Source organism: Trypanosoma melophagium, assembly GCF_022059095.1.
Source record: "Trypanosoma melophagium isolate St. Kilda chromosome Unknown ctg37segment0, whole genome shotgun sequence".
Lineage (NCBI taxonomy): Eukaryota > Euglenozoa > Kinetoplastea > Trypanosomatida > Trypanosomatidae > Trypanosoma > Trypanosoma melophagium.
Genome location: NW_027125174.1, coordinates 412,149 through 426,730, shown reverse-complemented (window position 1 = coordinate 426,730; position 14,582 = coordinate 412,149). Strand labels below are relative to the sequence as shown.

Here is a 14,582-nt window from a genome sequence, read left to right as displayed (position 1 = left end):
GTGGAGCAGGAGGCGAGTAGGAAACGGAAGAAAAAAAACACCAAGAAGAGGGGAAAAAGTAATCATAGTAATCATCATCATCATCATTCAGTCATTTCCTGTCATCATTTCTCTACAGTTTCACTCTTCTTTTTTTTTATTTGCTGGTATGGGCATTCCATGGTTTTTTTTCCCCCTCTTCGTCGCTTGGATTTGCCGCCCTTTCCTATACTTCTCTTGTTTTTTCCATTCACAGAAACACTACACATATCTAAGTTGTCCCACACTAGGCTTTTTGTCAATGCTTTACATTTTGTATCCCAAGGAGACTCCTTCTCCTCGCGTATTCTCTCCACCTCTACCATGTGACCGTTGTTTTATTGGTGTGTGGCACAATGGGCAGTTGCGGAAACGGTCGGCATCTACCTCAATAATTCGGTGGTGACAAACCGAACACTGCCAGAAATCATTTGAGACTATGCAACGACCAGAAAATATGCAAACACCGAATGGTTGTTGACAACGAACGCAACACGACGCCCACTCCTTGTTAAACGCCTCACATTTGGGACACTTTACGCGATCGACAGCTGTGTCCTCTGGTTTATACTGTGTAAAAATATTCACAGCGAGGTCCGCAAAGCGACGACGTGGCTCTTTCAAGCTGACAGTCGGATAAGTAAACTGCGTTGCGTTTATCATACCCTTTGATGGGTTTGTAAGCTGTAAAGAGGTTGTTGTACCATCAAGTCGGGTGGTACCAACGGTGAGGCTTTTGGTGTTTCTATTTGTACCCCGTGTTCTGTTAGTGACGTCGAGATCCATTGTCAAGTCAATGAGTTGTAACTGTCCAGCCGCTGCTGGGCCACCCTCTTGTTGCAGTTGTTGTTGCGCGTCTGACTGTTCTGCTGCCTCAAGGCGGGTAAAAGCCTTACTGCAGATACTGAAGTTCTTCGCTAGGTACGCCGTAAGTGCAATGAGACTGTAGCTGTCGACCGGACTGATGAGGTCGTCATAATCCATGAGTCGCATGGCCACATTAAGTGCGTATGGGAGATTGCGACACAAGATGTGCTGCTGACAAAGTAGAAAAAAGTGAAATGCCTCTGCACCTCGCCATGCTGCATCTAATGTACGCTCTGATGTCGCTTTTCGCTCCGCGTTCAGTAATGCATCCACCGCTGCGGCACCATCAACGCTGAGTGTCATCTTCTTTCGCCGGTACTTCTCAATTTCAAGTGCTGAGAGAACGTAGAACTTCTTTGCACGCAACGGGTCCGTCGCGGCAGACCGTTGTCCTAACCGTGCAAGTAGTCGCGCTGCCTCATCGTGTTGTCCGGCTTTGCGGTATAATTCAATTGCATCCGGCAGACGTTCAGTCTCAACAAGACGTGCGGCCTGTCGTCCAAGCTGAGGCGCAACATCTGTGATTTTGTGCGACTCAGCAATAGACATAGCACGGTCCCACATGTACAGCTGCACACAGCCGTCAACAGCAAGTCGCGGCTCACCAGCTGCAAGAAATGCCCGCGAGGCCTCGTCACCGAGACCAACAGCAAGTAGCATTTCTCCAATTTTGAGTAGTAATTCCTTATCATGCTCAGCGTTAGTGATAAGCTGTGTGAGAAGTTCATAATCCTCCAGAAGAAAAAATATATGAGCAAGTTTGTGTAGTTGTCGACATTGTGTATAGTATTGTGATGCTTTAGTCCATTTTTGTCGATCAGCATAGTAATCACCGATATTTTCCCATGCTTTCTTCATATGTGATTCATCACCCCCACCTTCCTGTACAAGTTGTACAACACGAAACCAGTCACCAATACGGTAGCGTAATTCAAGTGCAAGATCTTTACGGTCTATCTCTTTGTATATCTTTTCCGCTTCATCAAAGCGATTATAAAAGGCATGAATCTCTGCCCGCTGTTTCTGTGGGTCATCTAGCGTCTTTACACGCTTAACAAACTGTATGGCTGGGTAATCCTTGCAGCGAATAACAGCTGCCTCAGCATGGTCAAAGTCAAGCTGTGAGAGAGCCTGTTCAGCAAATAATGCCCATAACTTTGGATGTGGGTGAGCATCAATATACATAAAGGCTTCCTTCATCGAAACATTTTGAATTACCTGTCTAGCATCACGTAGTATACGTGTTTCATAATCAACGATATACTCTTTACGGGGTCGCTCTGGATCTTGCATCAACTCATCTAACTGCAAAGCACGAACTTTTAGAGATCTAAATTTGCAAATATATCCGCTAGAGTGTACTGGTTCTTCTGCTTCCGTGCCACGGAAGACGTACATGCGTGATTTCTCCATTACAACAAACTGTTCAGGATCATCCTGTGCCCATTGAACATTCCAAACATCTTTACGCTCAAAGTTCGGTTGTGGCGCCATTTTGCGGGGCACAAGCGAGAGCTTTTCAGGATCTATGTGGAACAATGCCAAGACACCGGCGAGGTCCACCACTGCGAGTCGTGTTGAGTTTGCATTGGCCGCCATAAACTGCACACGGACTGGAAGAATAACCTTACCAACGAGATGCAATGGGGCAAAACGGTATAACTGTAAAAGACCAGACTCACGTGCCACAAATAGAAACCCCTCACTAACACAAAGTGCACATATCAGATCATTCGTCACGGCGGTATGTCCAACTAATGTTGATGGCGTGTCAGGACGCACAATTTCATCCACATGCACCACACGATCACGTGTTTCACGACGACTTGCCTGCACAGATATGGGATCAAGTGCGTCCACAACGACACTTGGATCACGAAATTGCCATACGTAAATATTCTCCTCATCTGCAACAACCATGTGGGCAGAGTTCATACCACAGACGAGTGGTACCATCTCTAACATACGAGTCTCCACTGGACTCCCGATGGCATTCACAAGTTCAACGACAGAATAACGTCCATCATCTGGTGAGTTAACGATCATACAGGCGTCTCTGCAGGAATCAATGTAGAACAGACCACGAATGTGACGAATAACACGCTCGTTACTCCTTATGTTCCAAAACATGACACTGTCCTCAACACGATCTGGTCGATTGTATGCAAAAACAACTGTCTTGTTGAAGTACGTATACTTGTAATCAGGTCGCACATTGGCAAAGTAGAGTGCGGCGTCAATGGCAATAGCAACACGTAATCCATCACCTTCCCACGTGACGCCACCACAATGGCTACCGTTTACACGCAGAGAACGCAAATGAATCCCTTCCGCATTAAAGAACTGTGCCACTACCACTGAAGTTGATGTCGAAGATGGCGCTGGTTCTCCTCCTCCTCCTCCTCCTCCTGCAGCACTGGTGGAATTTGTTGATGATGTAGATGTAACACCACACACCGCCAATGTTGTTCCCTGTGGATTCCACGCAATACAGGAAACTGGAATTCCAGTGTCAACAATATACGGGTGAGTATCACCAGCACCGTGCATCAACTGCATTCTACCAGACCTATAGCAGACAGCAAGCATTGCGAGTGGGGATGGTCTATCTACCCACGCAGGATGCCATGAGAGACCTGCAAGAGGTCCCTCATCCGTTTGACACGTAATACTTACGCGATTCATGAAGACTCCATTAACACTGTCATGTACGTGGACCTCACCATTTTTTGTTCCAAAAAGGATGTACCGATCATCAGGACTCCACGTCACTTTTGCAAGTTCGTTCTTTAGATCTTTTCCCCATAGTCGGTTACCATCCACACCGCCAACAATGACAGCACCATCCTCATAAATGATACAAACCTTTGTACCATCTGTATTCCATGAAAGATCCCGAACGGTGCTCTTATTACGGTTGTTAATCATCTCCTCAAGCCACATTCCTTTGTGTAGCATCCATACAATGATCTGTCCCTTCTCATCACTGGAAGTGAGTTTGCGGTACTGGTGGTTCCACGCCACGACAGAGACGTCCGCATCGTGTCCTTCAAGTGTTTGATTCATCGTGAACCCACCTTTTTGTCCAGCACCGTTATCAATCTTCAGTACCTTAAGTAGTCCACCTTTTCCACCGCAAGCAAGCCAGCCCTGTTCCTCGTTCCACGCAATGGATGTGATCACATTGCTTGTCGGTATAGCCACACGTTTGCTAAAGTAGACAAACATTCTTTATTTGTCCCTTTTGTTGTTGTTTTTCCGTTGACTGTCTTTTTTTTCTTTTTTTTTTTTTTTGATTTTCTTCTTTTATGCCACTCTTCCTTCTTGTTGCTATTGTTCTTCTTTGAGAATGCACCTGTGTATGTATGTATGTGTGTGTTTGCCTTCTTAATGATGTTCTTGCTTTGCGCACCCTCTCCTTTACCTCTACTGCACACTTTGTGCTATTGTCCCTGAATTTCCCTTCCTAATCAGCCACTACACGTACAAATGTATTAAGGCACACCGAAGAGGGAAATTGGCGAAAATGATAATAAGAATGAGAAAAAACATAAAAAAGAAAGAAAGAGGGAGAGAGGGAGAGTAATTCAGAAACCATTGGTGTAATGCAATTGTGGAAGAAGAAACAACTGTTAACAGCACCAGAAAACAAACAAGTAGCAGACTAAGAAATCAAACATAATAGGATAACAACTACAACAACAAACAACAAAGAAAAAGAAAAGTAAAAAGAAAAGATGCATTTGGAACTATGGCGAAGGACTTGATGCCTCTGCCGTTGCTGCGGTTCCAGAAGATTGACATGATGGCGCATCTTTACCGAGACGTTTGCAACATTTATATCCCCAGCGAAATTCGTTGCGATCAAAGTAACTTCCGTAGACGCATGCATGACCGTTACGTGTCGCCATACCTGCACGAGGATGTCGAGACGCCAGTGACAAGGACGGTGTCAAAGGAAGTTTCAAAGAAGAAGAAGTTGTTGTGGTTGTAGTAGTATTATTACTAGTTGCTGCTGTTGTTTTTGTTGTTATAGCGGTAACAACACCAGCGAGCGCCTCCTTCATACGCAATGAACTATCCGCGGAGGCAAGTGTAGACTCGCCATAGAGCGAAAGTACCAGACGATCTCGTACCGTCTCTTCACTTCCACCGAGACTATTGCTGCTACTAGTGATGCCACTTTCCTTCTTCTTTTGTTGTTCTTGCTCGCCTTGCGGTTCTTTCTGCATTATCTTCTGCTTTTGCAATTGTTCGTCTAGTTTGAAATCGACAAATGAAGAGGACTCTCCCGTCAAGAAACGCATCTGCATTTCGAGATATGTGTAATAGTCACCTGAGCGATAGCGCTCAAGATCCCCCTGAAACACACGTGTTGGGTCTGTCGCATTTGGATTTCCCCGCATAGAGCCGGTTTTGGGGTCGAAGAGTGCACCCTCGTTGTCGAGATTCTGCAGATGTTTCGGCAGTTCTTTTACCTCCGCACTGCCGCCCGTCGTGGCAGTCCGCGCGGCGAACACATCGTGCAGTCGCGGCCGCTTCACACCAACACCCGCCGTCTCATTATCGCCATCCGCCTCCGTCTCTTCCTCTTGTGGTTGTTGCTGCAGAAGATCAACACCAGCTGCTACGGCATATCGATCTCGCTTCTGGGCGTAACCCTTCTCCGCCTGTTTAACTTGCATATCGATGCCAGTCACTTTACCGCTAAACTGTGCCCCAATCTTCTTGCGGGGCTTGTAACACTCTGCCGTTTTATGCGTGTTGGAACCGCAATTGCCACACGCTCCTGCAACATACTTTGTCGCCTTTCCTAATACAATCGTCGTATCGTGTTGGTCCTGCAGTGTATCCATCGCGTCGGTGTGTTTTTGCCGTTGATGGTCAAGTGTTGGGCCACTGGCGCCGTAGTACCACGGAGCTTGTGAGATGAGTTGCGGCACGTTTGGGCTAATCTCTTGACCAGTCAATTCATCCACCGCTAATGGTGCAAGACCGAACTTACGCTTCTCCTCTAACTCACGCTTTTGACGTAGTCGCTGCCGCACAGTCATGCCGGCATCTTCCGCGGTGCTGCTCTTTTTCTTGCTTAGCATTACCTTTCCTTAACACAAAGTTCTGGTGATGGAAAAAAAAGGCAATTGAGTTCATGACAATAATAATAATAATAATAATAATAATAATAATAATAATAATAATAATAATAATAATAATAATAATAATAATCAGAAGGTTCAACCATTTCTTTTTTCTTCTTTCTCTTCTACTATCCCTTAGGCAACCCGTCCAAAGTATATGTGAACACAACATTTCATCGCATGATGCATATATGTGGTGCAGTAAACTGATCAACACAATCTTCATTTTCCGTCCCATATTCCTCTGACAGTTCTGTTTTAAATTTGGGTGTAGAGCCGCGGGACACGTACAGCTGGTAAAGCGGCGGGCAGAAGTTCGGCCCGTAGATATCGAAGATCTCCTCAATCTCCTCACTACCGGTGGGGTCTGAGAAGAAATCGAGGTGCAATGCGAGACAACGGTTAAACACAGGAGTTAATATCTTCGGATCGCGCACTTGAAACTTTGCGAGTGACCATAAGAGCCGTCGTGCCTCGCCTGCGTCAATTTGACGACAGACATACACACTGCGCTCAGATAGGGCAACAGCCATATCTTGTTGTAAAAAGTTAGTTCTTGCAAACGCGTGGGCAGTGTTCACAAGACCTGTTGCATCAAACTGATCAGCAATACTCGCAGCATGTGAGGCGAGCCGCTTAAACAACTCCTCATCCTTTAAACCAAAGTGTGCAAGTGCGGTAACCGTCTTTGATATATCACGTGCATCATGGTCCTGCACTACCGCCAATGCACGTTCTGCCAAGTTGTCGAAGAGTTCTGGGTTGTTAATACCGATGCGTTGAAAGGCATTCAGAGTTGTACTGATATACTGTGCGTTGAACTCATCAATAAGCTCCACCGCACGGTTTGTGAGAACGCCAAAGAGCTGATCGTAACGGATGCCAAAATACGCAAATGCCATAAACATACTAGCCACCTGCTCCGCATTCATCTGGTCCACATACTCCATCGCTTTTGTGGCAAAACGTTTGCTGAGTTTTGGATCCTTAAGTCCAATTTTAGAAAAGGCAACGATAAGCGGTACGAGTTCGTTTACTGTAACGCGCTCCCGCAGAGACATTGCACGTCGTGCAATCGCACCAAAGAGAAACTTATCCCGAAAGCGCAATCGTGAGAAGGCGTTGGCTAAAATAACAAGATGGGCAGCCTCAAACTCCCCCACACGTGCAAGTGTCTGTACACGTTTTGATAGAAATCCGTAAAGTTTCTCGTGGTTAATGCCGGTTTTAGAAAATGCACTTATAATGTTCGTAACACCCTTCGCATCAAGGTACTTGGCATTACGTGCAGCTTTTTGTGCCTGCATTTCAATCACCTCACGTGCATCACGTGACTTTAGTGTCGCACAGGCAGTTACAACAATGGGCAACACATCGACTGTGATGAGTTTATCATTCTTTAGGCAATAGTCAATACACTCGCGAACGATTTTGGCATCACTCTCCATTCCAAAGTAAACAGCAGTGTTTAATAGCAACGCTACAGAACGAGCATCCAGACTTTGACCAGCAATAGAGGTTGCAAAAAGAACACGGCGTGCTTGCTGTGCGAGCATAGGATTTCCACCACGCTCTTGGTGCAATTTCTTCATCTGCAAGGCCTCTGTGGCGATGTTGCGCGCAGAGAGATGCGAACCACCCTGTGGATCACTTGGGAGAGAAAGCTCCCCACCGTGAAGTGTGCCAATCAGGGAGTTACTCTGATAACGCACACTAATGCTAATAATAGCAGCAGCGGCATCCTGCTGCTCATGGTGGTGGTGTGGTTGCTGGAAATGCCACCGCAGACGACAACGCCGCAGCGCACACCGCATTTCCCACTCTAGTTAAGGTTTCTTTTCTTTTTCTTTCTTTTCTTTTTCTAATGTTTTTACTCACCTTTCTCTCTTCCTTTTTTATTTCGCTCTCTCTCTCTCTCTCTCTCTCTCTCTCTCTCTCTCTCTCTCTCTCTCTCTCTCTCTCTCTCTTATGAACCCGTGAAAGGAATGTACAAATAAAAAAGAAACAAAGTGGCATATCGCAGTGGTAAACACATAAACTCACATTCACAGATACATATATATGTATATATACATACATGCGAAAGTGAGAGAAGTTAACAAGCAACCAAAAAAAGAGATTGAAAGTGAGAGTGAGAAAGAACAAAAAAAAAAATACACCGATGTAGGTCCTGATCAATAAAAATAAAAAATAACTAAAGAAGAACATCAACTATCTAATTTTGTGGATCTTGTTTGCGGAGTGTCGTTCAACGGCTCTGTCAATAGCGCCGCGTTAACGCTCCCCTCGCGGAACACCGCGCAGTGGAACGGTGTAACGTACAACTCCCTAGGCACACGCTGCAGGACGCGGTTTTCACGGCTCAGCATTGCCATCGCATCGTTTGTTTCTTCGCAGCGTACAATGTATCCATCACGTGCGGGAAATAGTCGCTGCAACTCACGTCTTGAGAGTGCATAAGGCGGCCCACGCATAGTGTTTCCACGTACACGGCCGGTGCGGAAAATACCCTCAACATAAATCACGCCATCATCAGCTAGTGCCTGTCGCAGCAAGTAGGCATAATCCTCCCGCTGATCGTGGTTCAGGGACGTAAATCCTTGTCGCTCGTAAATAAGATCAAACTTCACCCCGTTCAATGGGCCTTGCCACAGCTCTGGTGCGAAAATATCACGCCAATGAAGATGAATACGCCTAAACGCATCGTAGTCAAGTCCACGTTCAGTGCGGACTACACATGCACGCATCGCCGTCTCAGATGCATCCACAGCATCCACCTCAAAACCGCGCACGGCGAGCTCTCGCACAATCGGTGAGTCACCACATAGTGGCACAAGTGCATGCGGCCGCTCTTTATTTGCTTTGTTTTTTTGTTTAAGTCCCTCCTTCTGCCCATGTTGCTTAAATGCGTTAGCATCATACATGTCTCTACCCGTTACAGAACGCACAAAATCAAATGGACCCCGATAAAAACCCTCCGTTGACTCACCCGCCCGCCAGAGTGGATTACCCTTCAGCCACTCATTCTCCCACCACGATGTCGACATATGCGGCATAGCAGAGGGTGGCAGTGGTACATATTTGTATCCAAGCATCTCACGGTACTCATCAATAAGCCACGGGCCTAGAAAAACAGCTGTGCCAAGCAGAATAGCGCCAACACCAACCCAGCCTTGCATACGACTTGCGGTGATAGCGCGTGGCAGCCAACGTCTACTACCACCGCTGCTGCTGTTGCTACCAGCACTCCTCTTGCGAAAGCGGTTAATGAGAAGATGCGCGTCAAGCTCTTCACCAGACGGAATTCGAAACCCGCTACGTTGCAGCACAACACGCCGCATAATCCCTGCGCGTGATGGTACCCCACTTTATTCGTACACAGACACACCGACACAGACACACCGACACGGACACACTACAAATGTGCTACACTGCGTAGAGGAAGAGAAAAAAAAAAGAGAGAGAGAAAAATACAAAAAGAAAGAAAGTCTACACTGGATACTGGAAAGCAGGCTGAATAGTGCAAACAGAAAACAGGGAAAAGAGTTAGTAGAGGAAGGGTTTCAGCGTACAGAGTTTAGACGAAGAATGATAAAAATAGACTTTCATGTTAGATACACATATACAGAGATTTTTTAGAAACATGTCAGCGGAGTGCCGTAGGACATTGTGCTAAGGCAAGTAACACGTACATGTTGGCGAAAAACTCGTGAAATGCTCTCCCGAGCTTCATAGTGATGGTGCCATCATTCTGTTGAAGAACCTGCTGAAAGGCGCAGACTGTGTAATCGTATGTTATGACAATCCCTCGCAGTGCTGCTGTCATACCTGGTACCTCCACCACTTCAAGCGCATCCCGTTCGTCTTCACCGATGCGCCACGCCTCACCGTCCGGCAGTCTATCGCCCAACGATGGGTGTACGCGCAATAGACACTGTTTAAACTCTGTAAGGGCAGTAGGGAGAGCTCGTTCGATAGAGCGTCTATTACTGAGTGCTGTGAGGGTTGAAAGCATATTACGGTCGGCACGCAGTACAATACCACGAAGCATTGCAACAGCCTCACGTACATCATTGTACTCGCGACGAAAGTTAGCAGCAGAAGAGAGGTGTAACAAAGGCGAAGGTGGGATACTACCACTCCCAGCAGAGACCCCATTACTAGTAGAAGATGCGGCAACAACAGATGCGGCAGTAGCGAGCTCCTCTTCCCGTAATGATAAAGACGGGGGTGGAACTCTTCTAAAAGTCTTTGGACCTCTTAACTGCACACCCGTGTGCAATTTAATGAGCGGTCGTGCAGTGGCCCGTGGTTGTGATGAAGTGGATGGGAGAGTCGAAGAAGGTTGTCGACTAGCAAGTTTTTTGGGTGTGAGGGAAATTCGTTGAAAATTTTCAGCAAGACGAACGCTGCTTGTGCTGCGTTCTGTTCTTGCCAAAGAAGGCACCTGTGGCTTTGGTGAGGTACCTCGAAATACAGCAGCGGGAGAACCACCAATAATACCTACAGTTATATCAGTCGTATGTGTAACAGAGGTAACAGAGGGTGATGGTGATGAATGTGGTCGTCGTCGCATCTTTCGTATAGCAGGAGTTGTCTGCGTTATTTTTGCATCTTTAGTTGCTGGTGTTGAGTAGGACATTGATGGTGATTTACCATTTTTTCGACCTTGCACTGCACTCGGCTTCGAAGACGATTTCCTCTGAACAGTTTTGGCTCTCTGCAGAAGAGAGTCTTCCTGGGGCATTGCAAAACCCACACGCTGCAGTGCCTCGCTGCCCCCACGCATTGTAAGAAGAAGACGACGCAGACGTAATATTTCATCCTGCAGTTCAATGATTTTATGAAGACGGAACTCCGAGAGGCGGTTAACGCCACTGAGCTCCTGCTGCAGTTTCTCATTATACGACTTCTCATCAAGGGCATTCATGTGTATAGCCAAAAAAAAAAAAACTACCCACTAGCAAAAGAATAAAAGGATTTACATAAAGTAAGGTAGAAGAAAAAAGAGAGAGAGGGATATGGATATAGAGAGAAAAATAAGAATTAAAAAAAAAATGTAAAAAAAAAGAGAGGGCATCTGCGCTTTGCTGTTTTCTTTTTTGAGACAAAGTAGGAAAGAAAAAGACAACGGCCGAGAAAAAAAAAACTATACTGCGCAAGGACTGAGAGTCCAGATATAAGAAAATGCGAAAGCAGTAACACATCGAAAATAATAAAAACAACCTCGGCAACGCAAAAAGGGAAAAAAAATGGAATCAGGCCTCCTGAAGAAGAGCCAATACCTCACCCCGTGTCACAGACATCTCAATTCCTTCATACATTGGCCAACGCAAGAGCGCCTCCAAAAAGTCTATCTTCTGCAGCAATAGTGTACCGAAGTGCTGCCACAGACGCTGCAACAGAGTACAGTGGAATGACTCCTCCTGTTGTCCGGCTACATCACGAAGGAAGTGCTTCTTTATACGTTTAGAGCTCGATGGTATGCCATTGCGCATCTCTCGAGGCAGAGAGCGCAAGACACGGCGTACGGACTCCACTGAAAGCGCATTGTGGTGCCGCAACTCCTCACGCGAGTGCACACGCGCCAGATCTTCTGCGACCAGAACAAAGCTACCGAATTCTGCAAAGTCCTTCACAAGTACCGCACGCGTAAGGTACACCTCCTCATAACGGTCACGCAACATCTCTGAGGACTCATTACGCTCGCGTAAAAAATCTACCGCGTAACAATTAGTTGTTTGTAATGAGGCATAAAAAGCACAGAAAAAAGCATGATGACGGTACTGTTGAATAAATCCGCGTTTGGCAGATCTGTTGTCTACACCATCAATAAGTTTAAACGCCCGAATTGCGATGCTCTCGGAGAGGCTAAACTTCACATCTCTACGTGCATCCTGTCCTACAAGATTTGTAATATAATTTAGTGCTTCAAAGGACTGGTCAACAAAGCTAAGAGCAATGGACGCATAATCATTGCGGCTACAGATAGCGGGTGGAAGTGCATTATGTATCACTTCCATGCGTTGCACAAAAGCTGGAAGTTTTGTGAAACAGCTCAGCATTCCTGCGGGGTGTAAAAGATAGCGTCGCCGGCACGCAGCAATGGATGCTGTCTGTTCAGCAATGCTTCGCGAGATTATAGACGCCACAATACGTTCAAGAGCCTGTAGCATCACCAAACAGAAGGAGCTTGAAGCGGTGCGTGTCCCCTCGCGAAGGTACGCCTTCACCATAACGATCACTGGAACAGCGTAGAGGCGATCACATTTTTCACCACAGTATTCCGCGAAACCCACAAGTTGTTGCTGTAGAAAGCATCGCTGTTGTGCTCGTCTCATAATGTTACCAGAGGTATGACTAGCATCATCAGGGGCAGCTAGTCTACTTCCAGAAAAATCTGTCTCACCTCCTTGTACCCGCGGTGTAGAGTTTGCCTTATTAGATGGAAATTGTACTAGCTTGTCACCCCCGAATAACTCTAGTAAAGATTCACTAAGTAGTTCAGACACATCTCCTTCACCAATCGACAATGCGGTGGTGTTAAGTAATGTGGATCCTCCATGAGAATTCTCTGTACTTATCCCTTCTTTCTCTGTGATACCGAAGCACTGTCGCATAATCTCTTCCTCCTGCAAGACAATAGTAAAAGTGGTCTCGATTGCCATTGCAAGCGCCAAATCGGGTCTAAGCTCACCATTTTTTTGCCCTGTAAAACCTGAGGCTAATGAAAATGCGGACGATGCTCCAGATGTGGTACCCACATGCACATTTGACTGATCATACAAACGTAAAGATGCATCTTGAGAAGGAGGTAGTTCAAGAGAAATCATTTCATCATTGTATTTACTGCTGTTACTATGAGCAATACTATCAGAGCGAACACGCGGGCTTGGTGCCCGACTCGCACCTGGTGTAGATGGCAAGCTACCACCCAAGAAATGTCGTGGGGTTGTCCCTCCTGCTCCTCTTCCTGTTCCTCCTACTGTTTCCATGTGGGTAGCAAGCATGTCATCAGGGGAATCACGCACCCCAAGAAGAAAGGGTCCACGTGATCCTACTTTTTTCACTAACGCTCGCAAATATTTAAAAAACCTGTGAACTTCAAGTGCATAGACACGTTGCATACTTACACGATAGCGACGCAAAACTGCAATGTATCCCTCTAGATCAATATGGGCGAGCGCTGTTATCATGTCTCGAATGCTCATGAGCTCCCCCATTAATTCATTGTGCATTCGCCATACAACTCTACCTCTGCCACTGTATCGGGTACGTTCTGCCAGGTAAGCTTCTTCGTGTTTGCTAATTGTAGCAAGGATATATGCTTTTGAACGGTGTGCGATCATACGACGTTGTTCCGTAAAAAACGCCCGGCGCTCTGCCACAGCTGCAATAGGATAGTCTGTGCTAAGTTTGGTATTATGTAGCAATGCTCGCATGTGTTTCATCGCATCTGACAAGACCTGCGCATTATTCCCTTCTGCAAAGAAACTAACCAAGTCTTCATCCCGTGTGCTACGGAGCCGCACCAACAAGGCTGCTGTCTGCTTCGGAAGACTCAGCTGACCACAAAACACTTCTAGCTGTTCATGCAATTTTTCCAGATTCCGCTGTTTACGCTGAAGTTTGTTATTTTGGTGCTCAATGCGCTGAAGCTGATCCTTCTTAGAGAGTATGTGTTGTGAGTACTGCGCTATACGTCCCTCCAACTCCTCCACGTCTGTGATGATATCTGCAATACGGCAACGCACCGCCTCCCACGCTGAGCCTGATGTAAGCAGTACCGCGACCGCTGCGAGTTCTGCCTCCTTCTGCCTTTCGAGCAGCCGGAGTTCTGTGCTGCGCACATCGTCGAAACCGTTCGGGCCGAGAAACGCCTGCAATCGACGCTCGTCCTCACCGCTGAGCGCACGACGACGGGCGCGGCGGAGTCCCTTCACGCGGGCGGCCGCATCCGCCTCCACGGCGGCCCCGACGGCGTCCGTCAAAAGTGCCTGCACGGCGGGTCCGGGGCCGCTCGGCGCGAGTGCGAGTTGGAGCGGCTGGAGGTCCCGCTGCACACGCCGCACAGCCGCCACGAACATCTCCCGCTGAATGTGCGACTCGAACGCAACGGAGATCATCCCGCTGCTTCCAAAGTTAAAGGTCGCATCAAAGTTGCCATCATGGCTCACGTCAACAAGACGTGCCACAACAAAGACAAGTTTCACCTTTATCAGACGATCAGACTCAACACGCAAAACATTTAGTGTCGTTTGCGAAACGGAGGAGGAGGGAGAGGACGGTGAGACAGCTGCTGCTGCTGCTCCAAACGGTCGGCAGAGAGCAATCATTCGTGGCTTCTGGCCTTTGCTGGACGTACCACGTCCAATTACGGCGACGCTCTCGCACGCTAGCACCTCCTCATGACGCTGGCGAAAGACAAGTTCTACAAGGGACAGTACCCCATCTGCATTTGCAGACATTTCGTTTTCGTTTGGTTATTTTATTTGATTTATTTTCTTCACTTCCTTGCCCTAACTTTTTTTTTGTTTCTCTTACCGCGAGGTGTCACCA

At 46.9% G+C, this 14,582-nt stretch overlaps 6 protein-coding genes across 6 annotated transcripts; all 6 read right to left on the bottom strand.

Annotated features, from left to right (window-relative positions):
- Positions 1-285: 285 nt before the first annotated feature.
- Positions 286-4,113, bottom strand: LSM04_007412 (Anaphase-promoting complex subunit 4; the record flags this gene model as incomplete). Its single annotated transcript, XM_067335963.1, has 1 exon — positions 286-4,113. One exon carries the CDS (start codon positions 4,111-4,113, stop codon positions 286-288), a length of 3,828 nt encoding a protein of 1,275 aa, XP_067188431.1.
- A 521-nt stretch (positions 4,114-4,634) lies between these two features.
- LSM04_001729 (uncharacterized protein) lies at positions 4,635-5,981 on the bottom strand (the record flags this gene model as incomplete). Its single annotated transcript, XM_067335962.1, has 1 exon — positions 4,635-5,981. The coding sequence occupies one exon, from the start codon at positions 5,979-5,981 to the stop codon at positions 4,635-4,637; it is 1,347 nt and encodes a 448-aa protein (XP_067188329.1).
- Positions 5,982-6,196: 215 nt separating this feature from the next.
- LSM04_009101 (uncharacterized protein) lies at positions 6,197-7,837 on the bottom strand (the record flags this gene model as incomplete). Its single annotated transcript, XM_067335961.1, has 1 exon — positions 6,197-7,837. One exon carries the CDS (start codon positions 7,835-7,837, stop codon positions 6,197-6,199), a length of 1,641 nt encoding a protein of 546 aa, XP_067188470.1.
- Positions 7,838-8,230: 393 nt separating this feature from the next.
- Positions 8,231-9,364, bottom strand: LSM04_001445 (TPMT family; the record flags this gene model as incomplete). Its single annotated transcript, XM_067335960.1, has 1 exon — positions 8,231-9,364. The coding sequence occupies one exon, from the start codon at positions 9,362-9,364 to the stop codon at positions 8,231-8,233; it is 1,134 nt and encodes a 377-aa protein (XP_067188322.1).
- Positions 9,365-9,669: 305 nt separating this feature from the next.
- On the bottom strand, positions 9,670-10,953 carry LSM04_005316 (uncharacterized protein; the record flags this gene model as incomplete). The annotated part of the gene is made up of 2 exons (XM_067335959.1): positions 9,670-10,743; positions 10,783-10,953. 2 exons carry the CDS (start codon positions 10,951-10,953, stop codon positions 9,670-9,672), a joined length of 1,245 nt encoding a protein of 414 aa, XP_067188399.1.
- Positions 10,954-11,281: 328 nt separating this feature from the next.
- On the bottom strand, positions 11,282-14,491 carry LSM04_007012 (Exocyst complex component Sec3; the record flags this gene model as incomplete). Its single annotated transcript, XM_067335958.1, has 1 exon — positions 11,282-14,491. One exon carries the CDS (start codon positions 14,489-14,491, stop codon positions 11,282-11,284), a length of 3,210 nt encoding a protein of 1,069 aa, XP_067188429.1.
- Positions 14,492-14,582: the final 91 nt, after the last annotated feature.